The following is a 16,566-nucleotide window of genomic DNA, read 5'->3' on the forward strand; positions in this document are numbered from 1 at the left end:
CAGACACATTTCAACATCAACTGTTCAGAGGAGATTTTGTGAATCAGGCCTTCATGTAATAATTTTTTTCAATTTCACCTGTATTTAACCAGGTAGGCTAGTTGAGAACAAGTTCTCATTTACAACTGCGACCTGACCAAGATAAAGCAAAGCAATGCAACACAAACAGCAACACAGAGTTACACATGTAATAAACAAACATACAGTCAATAACACAATAGAAAAAAAGTTAATATACAGTGTGTGCAAAAGAGGTAAGATAAGGGAGGTAATGCAATAAATAGGCCATAGTGGCGAAGTAATTACAATTTAGCAGTTAAATACTGGAGTGATAGATGTGCAGAAGATGAATGTGCAAGTAGAGATACTGGGGTGCAAAGGAGCAAAACTAAATAAATACAGAGTGGGGATGAGGTAGTTGGATGGGCTATTTACAAGATGGGTTATGTACAGGTGCAGTGATCTGTGAGCTGCTCTGACAGCTGGTGCTTAAAGTTAGTGAGGGAGATATGAGTCTCCAGCTTCAGGGATTTTTGCAATTTGTTCCAGTCATTGGCAGCAGAGAACTGGAAGGAAAGGCGGCCAAAGCAGGAATTGGCTTTGGGGGTGACCAGTGAAATATACCTGCCGGAGCGCGTGCTGCAGGTGGGTGCTGCTATGGTGACCAGTGAGCTGAGATAAGGTGGGGTATATAGATGACCTGGAGCCAGTGGGTTTGGCGACGAATATGTAGCGAGGGCCAGCCAACGAGAGCATACAAGTCGCAGTGGTGGGTAGTATATGGGGCTTTGGTGACAAAATGGATGGCACTGTGGTAGACTGCATCCAATTTGCTAAGTAGAGTGTTGGAGGCTATTTTGTAAATGACATCGCCGAAGTCAAGGATCGGTAGGATAGTCAGTTTTACTAGGGTATGTTTGGCAGCATGAGTGAAGGATGCTTTGTTGCGAAATAGGAAGCTGATTCTAGATTTAATTTTGGATTGGAGATGCTTAATATGAGACTGGAAGGAGAGTTTACAGTCTAACCAGACACATAGGTATTTGTAGATGTCCACATATTCTAAGTCAGAACCGTCCAGAGTAGTGATGCTGGACAGGCGGGCAGGTGTTGATAACGATTGGTTGAAGAGCATGCATTTAGTTTTACTTGCATTTACGAGCAGTTGGAGGCCATGGAAAGAGAGTTGTATGACATTGAAGCTCATCTGGAGGTTAGTTAACACAGTGTCCAACGAAAGGCCAGAAGTATACAGAATGGTGTCGTCTGCGTAGAGGTGGATCAGAGACTCACCAGCAGCATCATTGATGTGTACAGAGAAAAGAGTTGGCCCGAGAATTGAACCCTATTGCACCCTCATAGAGACTGCCAGAGGTCTGGACAACAGGTCCTCCGATTTGACACACTGAACTCTGTCTGAGAAGTAGTTGGTGAACCAGGCGAGGCAGTCATTTGAGAAACCAAGGCTGTTGAGTCTGCCGATAAGAATGTGGTGATTGACAGAGTCGAAAGCCTTGGCCAGGTTTATGAATACGGCTGCACGGTATTGTCTCTTATCGATATTGTTTAGGACCTTGAGCGTGGCTGAGGTGCACCCATGACCAGCTCTGAAACCAGATTGCATAGCGTAGAAAGTACGGTGGGATTCAAAATGGTCGGTGATCTGTTTGTTAACTTGGCTTTCGAAGACCTTAGAAAGGCAGGGTAGGATAGATATAGGTTTGTAGCAGTTTGGATCTAGAGTGTTTCCCCCTTTGAAGAGGGGGATGACCGCGGCAGCTTCCCAATCTATGGGAATCTCAGACGATACGAAAGAGAGGTTGAACAGGCTAGTAATAGGGGTTGCAACAATTTCGGCTGATAATTTTAGGAAGAGAGGGTCCAGATTGTCTATCCCTGCTGACTTGTAGGGGTCCAGATTTTGCAGCTCTTTCTGAACATCAGCTATCTGGATTTGACGGAAAAAGGGGGAGGCTTGGGCAAGTTGCTGTAGGGGGGGCAGGGCTGTTGACCAGGGTAGGGGTGGCCAGCCATAGAAAAATGCTTATTGAAATTCTTTATGGATTTATCGGTGCGTAATTCCATTCCATATGCTACAGTATAATACAGTAAGTTAATACAGTCCACTCTCAAAAATATTAGCTTACTGGAGCTTGTTTCATTTATTTACCCAGGAGAGCATAGCTACATCTTTGGGCTTTTAAGTGTTTCTGTTGTGCATCTGTGGTGCTAGTCTTTATATCAGAGGCTATGTATTGGATAACAACACAATCATTTGGGCTTTTTTAGGTTTGTCTCATAAAATGTCTTTAATGTATGGCTCATCAGGTCTGAATTTTCATGTTGATCAAAGCTCTAATCAAATCCAGAAATACTTATGCGTTAGAATGACACTTCTGGTTTGGGCGAGAAATTCCGTGTTACCCGGGAGAAAAGTGATTTATTCTCGGGATGGAACATTTGTAAAATACCTAGAAAATATGAAACCTTATCTGGGATGGCTAGAATCAAGGGGTTTAGCCTCCGAGCCTCAGACAGAGAGATGAGCGATCGATGGTCTGGAGAGGGCTTCCATGCCCAGAGTTCACATACCTCAGTCAGTCGGCAGGCAAACAGAAGAGACTGCTCAAAACGACTTCGTTTTTTTGACAGGCCATTGATACAGTGAGTCACGTGATCTCTTGTACTTCAAAGGAGGGCTTAGTCCCTCACTGGAGAGGGAAGATTTGGAGGTGATGTGGTATGGATGAAACTGGGCTGGGGCATATTGGGCAATATGTCACTCACCAACCTGTCCTGTACTGTAGATATACCTAATCACTCTATGTGTGTCCAAAATGGGACCCTAATCCCTATGTAGTGCACTACTTTTGACCAGGACCCATGGACCCTATTTCCTATGTAGTGCACTACTTTGCCTGATGAGATAAGTAATCTGCAGTAACAGCCTGTCTCCCTCCGGCCACTCCAATATGTCACAGCAGCGTCTCCAGCTTGTGAGGATGTCATCTAAATTGAGGCTTCAGTAATTGGAGCGCTGCCTGTCTATGAGCCTGGCTGGTGAAATAAGTATTCTTCAGTAACAGCCAGTAACCCTTCCTTCAGACAGACAGAAATACTCCAGTTAGCGCCTGAGGCAGAGGCTTCTATGACAGATTATATTCTGCAGGCACTGTATTCAAAGACCTGGAACTGATATAACCTCAGATAATCAATCTCTCAAGTTTCTGTCCAGGCTTTATTGAATTCCCTTCAGAATAGCTAGCTAGATTGCCTAGCTACGTGTGTGTTAAAACTCTCCCTGACTGAAGTTAAATAAGAAGCAGGCCAATTAATTCCCTGGCATGTGTGGTGTGGTGGTGACTGACTACAGTATCATCATGAATGAAAGCGGCCCTTGTCTCTGGCCAGGGATGCTTCAATACATCCTCTGTTTGTTTCGGGGCAGATGAGTCCCTGACTCTTAGTCCCCCCCCCACCACCCATCCTTTCATTCAGAAAACAGGAAAGGACTGGGGAAAGAAAAGGTGCTGTATTGCATGTGATCATATCATCACACAGGGCCCTGTGGGGTAAATCCATTTTGAATCACTTTTTGACAGCATCCCTTTTTATTTAAACAACACTTTCCATAGATGTTTTTTCCCATGGAAGAAGTGGTCATAAAGTGACTTTTTGGACCTGAATGCCAAAACATTCAGGAGATTAAGGTGCTCAAAGTTGTCCTATTTTGCATACCCCACCATACAATCACTGGAAAGATTTTTTCCCACCAGAAATGATAAAATAGTTTGAAAACCCTGTTTGTAAGCTTTTAAGTATCAATCTCAACCGTTGATCTTTTCCAGTGATGAAGACATGGATATCTCATGGTATGGTGGGGTATGCAAAATGGGTCAACTTTGAGCACCTTTTATCTCTTGAACGTTTTGGCATTCAGGTCCAAAAAGTCACTTTCTGACCACTTCTACACTGGGCAAATACTGTATGTATGGAAGGTTTCGTTCAAATCAAAAGGGGTGCTGTGAAAAAGTGATTTAATTCTAATGGTTTTACCCTGTCCTTTCATAAGCCGCCGGGGGCGGTGTCAGCTTCCCTTTAGCACATACCTCAGTGGAGAGAAAGAGGCTGAGCTGACCCTCTAACTGTTCTATTCTGTTCTGTTCTGACTGATTGTAGTGACTTGATGTTGGGGAACTTCAACGCAGGATTAGAGATATTTGTACCGGACGGGTGACACATGCCAAGAAAAATCACATCAACTTTGATCACCGGCTAATATGAGTGACAGCCACTCAGTTGTGCATGTGTAGCAGGGCAGGACAGAACATTTTAGAGGAACATTTCCTCAATTGGTGTATTTGAACCCGACCACCTGTCTGTGGATCATAACAGAACAACTGAAAGGGACTTACATTATCCACAAGGCAGCACGCTCCATAATACCCATGATTACTTGTGGTTTTGCCATTCAACTCTAAACAGAAGACTTGTGCCTTACAGTGGCAGGTGTTCTATGATCTTTCACACACATACTCACACAGGATACTTTCCACAAAGAGAACATAAAACACAAGCTAATGCCTTTCTTCTGGATGGAGTGATGAGGACCTTTAAAGTTTTAAAAACTTTTTTAAACCTCCCACTTTGGACTGGATGTATCAATGTGTATTTCATACATGCATAATCTATGAGAAGAAGTACTGTCTTACCCCTAATTAGCCATGAAATCCCTAGTTTGAAAGCGACTGAAAGGATACTTTAGCAGAGGCACAGACACCAAACTGCCTGGAAAAGAGAGTGGAGAGAAGTGATACAGGGGAATAGAATGTTCCTGGCACAGTTTGACTCCAGGCTGAAGGCAGTTTAGTGCCAGAAACAGTTTGTCACTTAATACACTGTGTTGAAATCTGAAGAAGAAGAGGTTCAAGTAATATGTGGTGTTGTTATGAAATGAAATTAGAACAGTTTAAGTGTTCCTTTTCTCTTACGCCACCGACAGACCAACCAAAACATCCGCCCTGCGCAGTACATCACCTGTTGGGGGTCGACCAAGTTGGCGATTCAAGCATTCAACATGTAGAATTGTTAGGAAATGAATAGAGAGTGACGGCCGATGTTTGGGGTTCAGATGCGATAGGACAGCCACTCTGCTAACTCCCGTTTGTCTGCTTGGTCTGTTTTCCCCTCTAGATAAACTACAGTACGATACTGTAGAATGGGTAACATAGAGGGGCTTCATGGCTGTCATAGGATCTATTGAAACAAAGCACAGCCCTGATAGGTCCAGAGGTAGGCGACAACAGCAGGCAAGTGGGAGACTGGAGCCTGTACGCCTCTGTGTGTGTGTGTGTGTGTTTATACGCTTGTGTGTGCATATGTACGCCTGCGTGCCCGTCTGTCTTCAAAGCCGCAGTGCCTTTCTGTGCATAGCGACTTCAGAGAGTGACAGATGGCAGATTGGCCCAACAGTGGGGAAACCCCCAGAGTGGTGTCTGCTCCCGAGGTCAGGAGTCATGACAACATCTGCTGCCGACCTGGGCTGATCCTAAGCCGCCTGATGCACACTGCATCAATGACACACACACGCGCACAGAGGGAGAGATCTGTTGCCACGGGCTACTGGTGGCCAGGAAGAAAATAAATCCCAGCAGGACAATTGAGGCTACTGGAGCAGAGAGGGAGGGAGGCACAACAGTGAAAGGATAACAACAACAGCATCAGCCTGAATAGAGATCCTCCTGTTCTCCTGTTATGCAACCCCACTCCGGCCTGCCGCACACCTGATATTTAAACAGCTTCTGACTCCTCTCCTCTTTTCAGCTCTTCTTTATTTAACTTTGGAGCAGAAAGTTTACCTGCTGTTGAGATTAGCGAGCTCTAGATGACGCAGCCAGGAGTCTGTTGTAGCAGCAGCAGCAGCTGCCTTTCACTGTTTGTTCTGAGTGGTGCAAACTAAAGACTCCATAAAAGAGTTAGTTGAGTGTCTTTTGTTTTGCCCTTTTATAGTGTGTGTGAGGCATTAAGACGGTTAGCCGTGTGTGTCCTGTAAAACGTATTTTGTGCTGACAGCGTATTTGTCGACTTCTCGCCAAGATAAAGAGAGAACTTTTAGCATTCTTGGATAGCGCGCGTTGAGGTTGACTGTGCAAATGGCAATGCTACAGTGTGATTGAGCAGCGGGGCCACGTGGACCGAGGCAGGGGGGAGGGTGCTTTATGTATTTGTCTTTGAAGCCCCTGTGTGAGACAGGGGGCTGTGTTGTAAGAAACGGCAGCTCTCTAGGCCTTTGTGTATGTGTGTGTGTGTGTAGGAGTGCATGTGTGAGAGACGTTGCTATGTTTGTGTGGACGCGCAGGTCTGGGCCCCGTTTCAAACCTGGTGTGAGGTTTTGTGGAGCCCTGTAAAGTGAGGTTGCCAGAAGCCTCCATTGAGGACTGCAGTCAAGAGGTTCAGGAGACGGGGAAAGCTTTTTTATAGTAAACACCAACATTCCTTCCAAACCAGCAACCTCCTCAGTCCCCCCTCCAAAACCAGTTCCAATTTCCTTTCTTTCAGACAGCTTTTGTTTGTGTCTCTCTGCATCTTTCAAGTGTGTTTGGGGTTTGTTTTTAAAATTCCACTTTTAGGATCCCCTTTCACTTGTCGCCCCCCCCCCCCCCCCCCCCCCCCCTCCCCCCCAACATGGTTGACCATTGAAAAGCAACAAACAGACTCAGAATTTGAGGACTTTGGAGCAAAGACCCAGTTGAGAGAGACTCATAAATCCTAATATGGTGGCTTACAAAACCAGACAACCCTATGGATGCCATGAAAAGAGAGAGAGAGAGAGAGAGATAGAGAGAGAGAGAGAGAGAGAGAGAGAGAGAGCAAGAACAAGAACAGTTGGAGAGAAAGAGAGAGGGCAAGAACAGTTGGAGAGAAAGATAGAGGGCAAGAACAGTTGGAGAGAAAGAGAGCGAAAGAAGATTCATGAAGGAGGTGTGAGTGAGAGGAAATTAAAAGAAGACCGAATGAAGGAACAGAAAAAGTGAGTGTGAGAGAGAGCAGGGATGAGCCAGATAGAAAGGAGAGCAGGGATGAGCCAGATAGAAAGGAGAGCAGGGATGAGCCAGATAGAAAGGAGAGCAGGGATGAGCCAGATAGAAAGGAGAGCAGGGATGAGCCAGATAGAAAGGAGAGCAGGGGTGAGCCAGATAGAAAGGAGAGCAGGGATGAGCCAGATAGAAAGGAGAGCAGGGATGAGCCAGATAGAAAGGAGAGCAGGACGGAGGGAAGAAGGAACAGAAAGGGGAAGGTTTAACAGCTCAATGCACACTCTCAACTTGGAGGCTCCTGGCCCAACCTGGCCTGCCTATGGTCAGGTCTGAATGGGGAGGAGAAACAATGGGGCCTCCTATCCCCCTCCAGGGCTGGGGAGTAGGGGGGCATTCAGACACCCGCAGCCCAGGCTCTAGCTATTCTCCTGGGGACGGGGGATGGAGGTACGGCGGGAAGAAGATGGGCACAGAGGGCGCAGAAACAGGGAGGGAGAGGGAGGGAGGGTGAGTGAGTGGTGGTTAGGCAGCAGCTGCCGTCTCCTCATTAACATGCACACCTGCTCCCTGGCTGCAGCCTTTTGGGAACGATGGCCCAGAGAGCAACGCATGCCCAGCCTCACGACCCTAGAACCAGGCACCCACTGTGTCTGCGCTGTCCCCCTCTATGGGAGACCCGGGTTGCCATATAGACTCCCACTATTTCAGAACTGCATTGCTGCCTGGCGGAATGCTTCTGCATTCTTATACATCTCTGTCATAATTAAAAAAGAGAGCAAATGATTTGAATTATCTGAAAAATGAAAGCAGAACAGAACCTATAGAGAATAAGGATGAACTGAGGATGAATTGTTCTCTCCACAGCAAAATAAACAGGACCATGTTTAGATGAGTGATTTAGAATAGTCCTAAGATAGTATATGGCAGTGATGGGACTTTGGTAGATGGCCTTTTCTATCTCTGTAGAAAAAAACTTCCTAACAAACATGCTCATTGTAACCAAAGAGGGTGATTCCATGGTTTATCCCAGTGACTGGAAAGGTTGCTCAGCCTAGCATAGAGTGACATGCCATCGGACCCTTAATGTTTGTGTAGCTAGCGGCCAGCCTAGCATGTGATGTTTTCTTTCCCTGGTCACCCTAATCCTGTGAGAGAGGAACCCTGTCTAAACACATGTCTGTCCCCACAGGGGGCCTCTGCTTGGCCCCAGGCCCCCAGTCTTCTCGCTCACACATCCAACGGCCCCCTGGGAATGTCTGGGGATGTGATTTAGCCAGCCCCCCATGGCTAATAGTAATAGACAATTCTATCATGGTATTTTGGAGTGAGAACTTTTAACGATATTAAAATGTTGCTGAGCCGTAACACTATGTAATCAATGACACACAGTAGCTGTAATCAACAGGTATTATATATTTAAATAAATGCAATCCTAGTTGCAACTATAAAACAAAAACGCAACAACCTCCAATAGGAAGGACTCTTGTTTGGGAATTGTTTTCATGTTTTGCCTTGGGGGAATTGACAAGGAATTAGTGAAAGCTTCGCTAGGAGAATGACTGATATCAAAAGTGTCTGTGTGGTTCATGATAGAGTTTACAGTGCTCTCTCTGTGTCCCTTGTCTCAGAGAGAGAGAGAGTTGAGGTGGGGTCACACTGCTTTTAAGTATCCATGATGTTACCTCTGAGTTTAAAGACTGGTATAGACACTGTCTTGTCCTTAGGGCACTGAAAAAAGGAGTGGAGTGGAGCATATTTCTTGCTAAGAGCTGTTGATAGGCGCCATGGTGGACAACTTTTTATGTCAAAAAATGAGACTGGATTACCATTATTGTCAGAGTCCAGCTCAATGTTATTGTGTACTATTGATGAATGGAGTTAGTCTATCCATAATGACCAACCCCCACCCTTCAGCCCTGTGGGAAACAGTACAGAAACCCTCTGGAAGACAAATAGGAGCATGTTGAAGCAGTGAGGTTCCAAACTGAAGGTGGTGGGTTGTCTCTTTCATCTGACTCTGACATGACTGATCTGTGGAACAGTTGGTAACCTCCCTGATCACCTCACTGACCCCACTAACCTCTCTGGCCACCTGTGTGATTGTGTGGGTGTGTATGTGCAGTGCGCACGTGCATGTGTGTGTGTGCATGCTCTGTGTGCACGCTGTGTGGCCCTTGGTTGGGAGTGTACTTTGCGTAGCTTCTGGGGACTCTCCAAGCCCTCTCATTGTAATAGTAAATGTGTGAATCCATCCCCACTGACCTGACAGCCGCTGTCCCACTCACTCTCCCTTTCTCCCTCTTTCTCGCTCTGTCTCTCTCTCTCTCTCCCTCCAGCGCCTCCTCCTCTCTCTCCTCTCCCTCTTTCCCTCTTTCTCTCTCTCTGCCTCTCTCTCTCTCTCTCCCCCTCCTCTCTGGGAACCGTTTGCAGTCCCACCCCCTGCCCCCATGTCCTGGAGTTGCTGTGGTTTATGGCCTAACACATTGTCTGAGAGGACGACAGTGAAAAGGCAAATGTGCGGTTTTTCTGCATAGTTCTCATGGCTATGTTGCCGTGTTGTTGAAACAGTGGTCAGGACAGAAAGAGAGAAAACATCCTCCTGTCTGAGCCCTCTGGGTGTCTTTCACAGTGAGCAGGGACTAGTTAGTTCGTTACTTACTTACTTAGTTAGTATCAGGCTGAGGCTGTTTCCCAGGCTGCTGGAGATTTATATTGATGAGGACACAGTAGGAAAATCTCAACTGCCTAAAGTGGCTTCCCGTCCTTGTTTGCACTGACCTCTGAAAACAGGTGAAAGCAGTCAAGTGGAAGCCAACTAGGTATTTGCTTCCACCCTTCCTGCTTTCCCACATCTTATACCTATCTAACAGAAGAAGACAGGTGGCATTGCAATAGCCACACATGCTTGACTCGTGTTGACTTGAAAAAAAAGAAAGTGTTTTGTTGTTGTAAGTCCTCACCTGTTGAATACAACTTTCCCTAAACCCTTAATTGCCTCCAAGTTGAGAGTGTGCATTGAGCTGTTAAACCTTCTCCTTTCTGTTCCTTCTTCCCTCCGTCCTGCTCTCCTTTCTATCTGGCTCATCCCTGCTCTCCTTTCTATCTGGCTCATCCCTGCTCTCCTTTCTGTCTGGCTCATCCCTGCTCTCCTTTCTATCTGGCTCATCCCTGCTCTCCTTTCTATCTGGCTCATCCCTGCTCTCCTTTCTATCTGGCTCATCCCTGCTCTCCTTTCTATCTGGCTCATCCTTGCTCTCCTTTCTATCTGGCTCATCCCTGCTCTCTCTCACACTCACTTTTTCTGGTCCTTCATTCGGTCTTCTTTTAATTTCCTCTCACTCACACCTCCTTCATGAATCTTCTTTCGCTCTCTTTCTCTCCAACTGTTCTTGCCCTCTCTCTTTCTCTCCAACTGTTCTTGTTCTCTCTCTCTCTCTCTCTCTCTCTCTCTCTCTCTCTCTCTCTCTCTCGCTCTCTCTGCAGGTGTCGGGATGGATTCGTAGGGAGCAAGTGTCAGCACCGGGACCCTTGCATCTCCTCTCCATGTAAAAATGGCGGCTCGTGTCACACTGTACCCCGTGGGAACTCAGTGGACTCCACGTGTTTCTGCCAACCGGGCTTCACGGACCGCCTGTGTTTGACGCCAATCGACAACGCTTGTCTCAGCTCTCCCTGCCGGAATGGTGGCACCTGCGATCTGGTCAACCTCAGAGAGTACAAGTGTAGATGTCCCCCTGGCTGGTCAGGTGAACACTGTCATATTTACTACTCACACTGTTGTCAGAATACCGGAAGGAAAAGCTGCATACTCTAGTAGTGACAAATAGCATTACTCACTGGTCTTCTGTTCATTGAAAAATGTAAACTGACCATGGTTACAACTAACCGTAGGGCATTATTTTCCTTAAAATACAAGCAGCTATGTATGTACAGTCGTGGCCAAAAGTTGAGAATGACACAAATAGTTATTTTCACAAAGTCTGCTGCCTCAGTTTACATGATGGCAATTTGCATATACTCAGGAATATTATGGAGAGTGATCAGATGAATTGCAATTAATTGCAAAGTCCCTCTTTGCCATGCAAATGAACTGAATCCCCCAAAAACATTTCCACTGCTTTTCAGCCCTGCCACAAAAGGACCAGCTGACATCATGTCAGTGATTCTCTCATTAACACAGGTGTGAGTGTTGACGAGGACAAGGCTGGAGATCACTCTGTCATGCTGATTGAGTTCGAATAACAGACTGGAAGCTTCAAAAGGAGGGTGGTGCTTGGAATCATTGTTCTTCCTCTGTCAATCATGGCTACCTGCAAGGAAACATGTGCCGTCATCATTGCTTTGCACAAAAAGAGCTTCACAGGCAAGGATATTGCTGCCAGTAAGATTGCACCTAAATCAACCATTTATCGGATCATCAAGAGCTTCAAGGAGAGCAGTTCAATTGTTGTGTAGAAGGCTTCAGGGCGCCCAAGAAAGTCCAGCAAGCGCCAGGACCGTCTCCTAAAGTTGATTCAGCTGCGGGATCGGGGCACCACCAGTACAGAGCTTGCTCAGGAATGGCAGCAGGCAGGTGTGTGTGCATCTGCACGCACAGTGAGGCAAAGACTTTTGGATGATGGCCTGGTGTCAAGAAGGGCAGCAAAGAAGCAACTTCTCTCCAGGAAAAACATCAGGGACAGACTGATATTCTGCAAAAAGGTACAGGGATTGGACTGCTGAGGACTGGGGTAAAGTCATTTTCTCTGATGAATCCCCTTTCCGATTGTTTGGGGCATTCGGAAAAAAGCTTGCCCGGAGAAGACAAGGTGAGCGCTACCATCAGTCCTGTGTCATGCCAACAGTAAAGCATCCTGAGACCATTCATGTGTGGGGTTGCTTCTCAGCCAAGGGAGTGGGCTCACTCACAATTTTGCCTAAAGCCAAGAATAAAGAATGGTACCAACACATCCTCCGAGAGCAACTTCTCCCAACCATCCAAGAACAGTTTGGTGACGAACAATGCCTTTTCCAGCATGATGGAGCCCCTTGCCATAAGGCAAAAGTGATAACTAAGTGTCTCGGGGAACAAAACATCGATCTTTTGGGTCCATGGCCAGGAAACTCCCCAGACCTTAATCCCAATGAGAACTTGTGGTCAATCCTCAAGAGACGGGTGGACAAACAAAAACCTACAAATTCAGACAAACTCCAAGCATTGATTATGCAAGAATGTGCTGCCATCAGTCAGGATGTGGCCCAGAAGTTAATTGACAGCATGCCAGGGCTGATTGCAGAGGTCTTGAAAAAGAAGGGTCAACACTGCAAATATTGACTCTTTGCATCAACTTCATGTAATTGTCAATAAAAGCCTTATCTGACAAAAATATCTAATGACACTGAAGCAGCAAACTTTGTGAAAATTAACATTGTGTCATTCTCAAAACCTTTGGCCATTAAATTAGTGATGAGCGAAAAATCGATGCAGTTACATCTCGTGATATTATTTTTGACGATAAATCGAATCGTTTTGACAATATCGCAAAATAATTGTTGTGCTAGTTGGCTGTACCTGCACCAAAACTCCAGTATTTGTCCTTTGTAGCTTGTTCTCCATCTTCTTTTGAAATAGGGAGCAAATTTGTTTTCAGCATTTTTATTTCCATGACTGATCGAAACTAGTTTTCTCACAGCTCTTGTCTGTCTGCAGCAGACATATGGTGAGCAATATGTTTGGAACATCAAATCACAATAAAACCACAGTATCGAATCACAATACATATAAAATTGTGAGAATCGCAATACATATAAAATTGTGAGAATCGCAATACATATTGTATCGGCACCTAAGTATCGTGATAATATTTTATTGTGAGAGCCCTAATGTAAATAAAGTTAAAATCGTGAATTTATTAAATGTCTCATCCTTTATTTACAAGATGAGTGTCTGTCTCCTCCAGGTAAGCAGTGCCAGGAGGCAGACCCCTGTGCCTCTAACCCCTGTGCCAACGGCGGGCATTGCACCCCCTTCGAGTCCCACTACATCTGTTCCTGCACCCCCTTCTTCTACGGTCAGACCTGCAAGCAGGATGTCAATGAATGTGCCCAGAACCCCTCGCCCTGCCAGAACGGAGGGGTGTGTGTGAACGAGGTGGGCACCTACCGCTGCCAGTGTCCCCAGGAGTACACAGGCAAGCACTGTGATATCCGCTACCTACCCTGCAACCCCTCCCCCTGCCACAACGGGGCCACCTGCGTCCAGAAGGGAGACACCACATACGAATGCTCCTGTGTGCCAGGTACTGCTCTGTTTAATGTGGTCCCGTCTGATCCACTATGAGCAGAAGCCTACATTTACATTACTTTTTAGTCATTTAGCAGGCGCTTGTATCCCGAACCATTTACAATCAGTCCATTCAACTATGAAAAAGTTTTAGTTATGTGAGATTATATAAAGTTAGGATTTGATCCTGTACGAACTTTCAACTTGTGCATCCGTTTCCACTTAGGGGCAGCTAAGTGTTTTCTCCGCCAGTCTACCCACTTCAAGCCATCTTGACTCAATCAAACATCCAAAACCACTGTGAATTAAACTAGCAGTACTATTCTCTGTTGTCTAGTGGCTGGTCATGATGTGAGTGCAGGAGGTGGAAACTGTGCAGTGGCTCCATAGTGCTGTGTGTGTGAGAGCTGTTTGTAGTGGCTCCACAGTGCTGTGTGCGTGTGCATGTGTGTGTGTGAGAGCTGTTTGTAGTGGCTCCACAGTGCTGTGTGCGTTTGCATGTGTGTGTGTGAGAGCTGTTTGTAGTGGCTCCACAGTGCTGTGTGCGTGTGCATGTGTGTGTGTGAGAGCTGTTTGTAGTGGCTCCATAGTGCTGTGTGTGTGAGAGCTGTTTGTAGTGGCTCCACAGTGCTGTGTGCGTGTGTGTGTGTGAGCAGGAAAGCATTGGGCCTTATTGTGAGGAAATGGCGGAGAGACAACATTCTCAAAGCAAAATTGAGCCTGCTAGTCCTATAGGCAGGGTTACCAGGACTTGTCATCTTCTCTCCCCTCTCCCTGCTCCCCACCCATCACGTCACCACTTCCGCCCTGCTCTAAAGCCAGGCTGGGATAGACAGACCTCCACTGAGCTCCTAGCAAGCGCCATACCACTGTCTTTGTGCCTTGCACACTATTTTGGATGGTTCTCACAGTAACTTCAGTACCAAAGAAAAATCATTTATATTATGAATCAAGACAAGTACTCTCATTGTCAACAATCCAATGATGCTCAGATTCTACTCGCACAAAATTGGCAGTATTGCCTATTAAATGTCCCTGTCTTTTTCTTCTGCAGTCAGGGTGACAAACAATAGTGTGGTGGTGTGTTGTGTAATGCCAGGGCAGGAAGGGTAGCTGTGGTGTGGCTGGCTGTTTTTCTGACTGCCACATACTCATGGAGGGTTGCCACCGCTGCCATTCATTACCCTCTGAAGAAGGAGGCCGTTGACCGCATTAACTGTAAAAGAGTTTCACTTCCCTTGTTTTGAAAGACACCAACCAGGCATTCTTTAACTAGGAAAAGCAAAGAGAATGATCCAAAGAGACAAAAATATTTAGATATCCAATAGGTTTCCTTGATATTCCCTCTTTATTCATGAAAATCTAACATGATCCCTTCTGTTGAGATGAAAAACAACAGTGTGTAATATGTGTGTATTTAACCTGATGTCCTGTCCTCTCCAGGTTTCTCGGGTCAGAACTGTGACACTAACATTGACGACTGTCCAGGACACGAGTGTCACAATGGAGGAACCTGTGTGGACGGAGTTAACACCTATAACTGCCAATGCAAACCAGAATTCACAGGTAACCATACAGTACCCCTCGCCCACCCACTCTTCTCTACACTCCTGGTAGAAGTTGCTCATTAATACAGATCTAGGATCAGATTACTAACCCACCAATCCTAACCTAGGTCATGAGGTGAATACAAATATATACTGTATCACCCTGCATCAGTCTTTATGGGATAACTTTGACCCTACTCTGAACTCTACAGTGGAAGTCCCCTTTCTTTTCATTATTATTCATCGTTGGCTCTCGTTGGCTCTCGTTGGCTCTCGTTGACCCATTTGGGTGCACGGTGCCCTGTTGACAAGTGCATTTCCTCCATGTTCTCCCCTATAGGCCAGTTCTGTACAGAGGACGTTGACGAGTGCCAACTGATGCCCAATGCGTGCCAGAACGGTGGAACGTGCCACAACATCTACGGTGCCTACCAGTGTGTGTGTGTCAACGGGTGGACGGGTGATGACTGTGGAGAGAATATTGACGACTGTGCCAATGCCGCCTGCTATCAGGGTGCCATCTGCCATGACCGTGTGGCGTCCTTCTTCTGCGAGTGTTCCCATGGTCGCACAGGTCAGCCAAAGCACTTTGGTCTTCTGCATTTCTCCTTGTTTTTGAATTGTTCTGACCCTGAGCTTTTTATACTTGTCTATCTCCCACCATTTTATGCTGAATCTGTGTATTTACAACAGTGATAGTAAATTGGTAGCCTTTCCTTTTATAGTGCCAGCAGCACACATACTCTCACTGTATTTACTATAGCTAGTTATTACAAGGTTGAAAAGCAATAACTAAATAAATAACTTTGACGAAGTAAATAACTGTAACGCCTATCAAGGTCTCCTGTTTTTCTTGTGCTGTGCCAGGTCTGCTGTGTCACCTGGATGACGCCTGTATCAGTAACCCCTGTCAGAAAGGCTCTAACTGTGACACCAACCCCGTCAATGGCAAGGCCATCTGCACCTGTCCCCTTGGCTACATTGGCTCCGCTTGTGACCAGGATGTTGACGAGTGCTCACTAGGTAAGTAGGCTCAGACCACTGAGGGATGCTTTCATAAACACACATTAGATCAATATAGGACAAGGCTTTATTCTTCATGGGCTTCATTATATTTGGTTAGTCAAGAACTAGAAATGTGATTTCCTCGACCTCAGAGATCAGAAACCCAGTCATGGGCCAGGGCTGACAGGATTGGAGGGGAGGCCGGTAGAAATCAGCGAGATAGGGTCCGAGTAGCAGGAGGGCCATGAGCAGAGAGGCAGACAGGTAGCAACCCCTACACAGCAGAGAGGTAGACAGGTAGCAACCCCTACACAGACGAGAGGCAGACAGGTAGCAACCCCTACACAGCTGAGAGGCAGACAGTTAGCAACCCCTACACAGCAGAGAGGCAGACAGGTAGCAACCCCTACACAACAGAGAGGTATACAGGTAGCAACCCCTACACAGCAGAGAGGTAGACAGGTAGCTACCCCTACACGGCTGAGAGGTAGACAGGTAGCAACCCCTACACAGCAGAGAGGTAGACAGGTAGCAACCACTACACAGCAGAGAGGCAGACAGGTAGCAACCCCTACACAGCTGAGAGGCAGACAGGTAGCAACCCCTACACAGCAGAGAGGCAGACAGGTAGCAACCCCTACACAGCAGAGAGGTAGACAGGTAGCAACCACTACACAGCAGAGAGGCAGACAGGTAGCAACCCCTACACAGCTGA

The 16,566-nt window shown here is 46.4% G+C and overlaps 1 protein-coding gene across 1 annotated transcript in view; it reads left to right on the plus strand.

The window, feature by feature from the left end:
- The window catches only part of LOC129853306 (neurogenic locus notch homolog protein 1-like), a 57,896-nt gene that overhangs the window by 6,777 nt on the left and 34,553 nt on the right, over positions 1 to 16,566 (plus strand). The window contains exons 3-7 of the mRNA XM_055919199.1: positions 10,521 to 10,783; positions 12,977 to 13,315; positions 14,743 to 14,865; positions 15,187 to 15,420; positions 15,714 to 15,869. Of these exons, the coding sequence (XP_055775174.1) occupies positions 10,521 to 10,783; positions 12,977 to 13,315; positions 14,743 to 14,865; positions 15,187 to 15,420; positions 15,714 to 15,869 (1,115 nt within the window). The remainder of the gene's footprint in view (positions 1 to 10,520; positions 10,784 to 12,976; positions 13,316 to 14,742; positions 14,866 to 15,186; positions 15,421 to 15,713; positions 15,870 to 16,566) is intronic.

The sequence above is a fragment of the Salvelinus fontinalis genome, chromosome 4 (assembly GCF_029448725.1).
Source record: "Salvelinus fontinalis isolate EN_2023a chromosome 4, ASM2944872v1, whole genome shotgun sequence".
Classification (NCBI taxonomy): Eukaryota; Metazoa; Chordata; class Actinopteri; order Salmoniformes; family Salmonidae; genus Salvelinus; species Salvelinus fontinalis.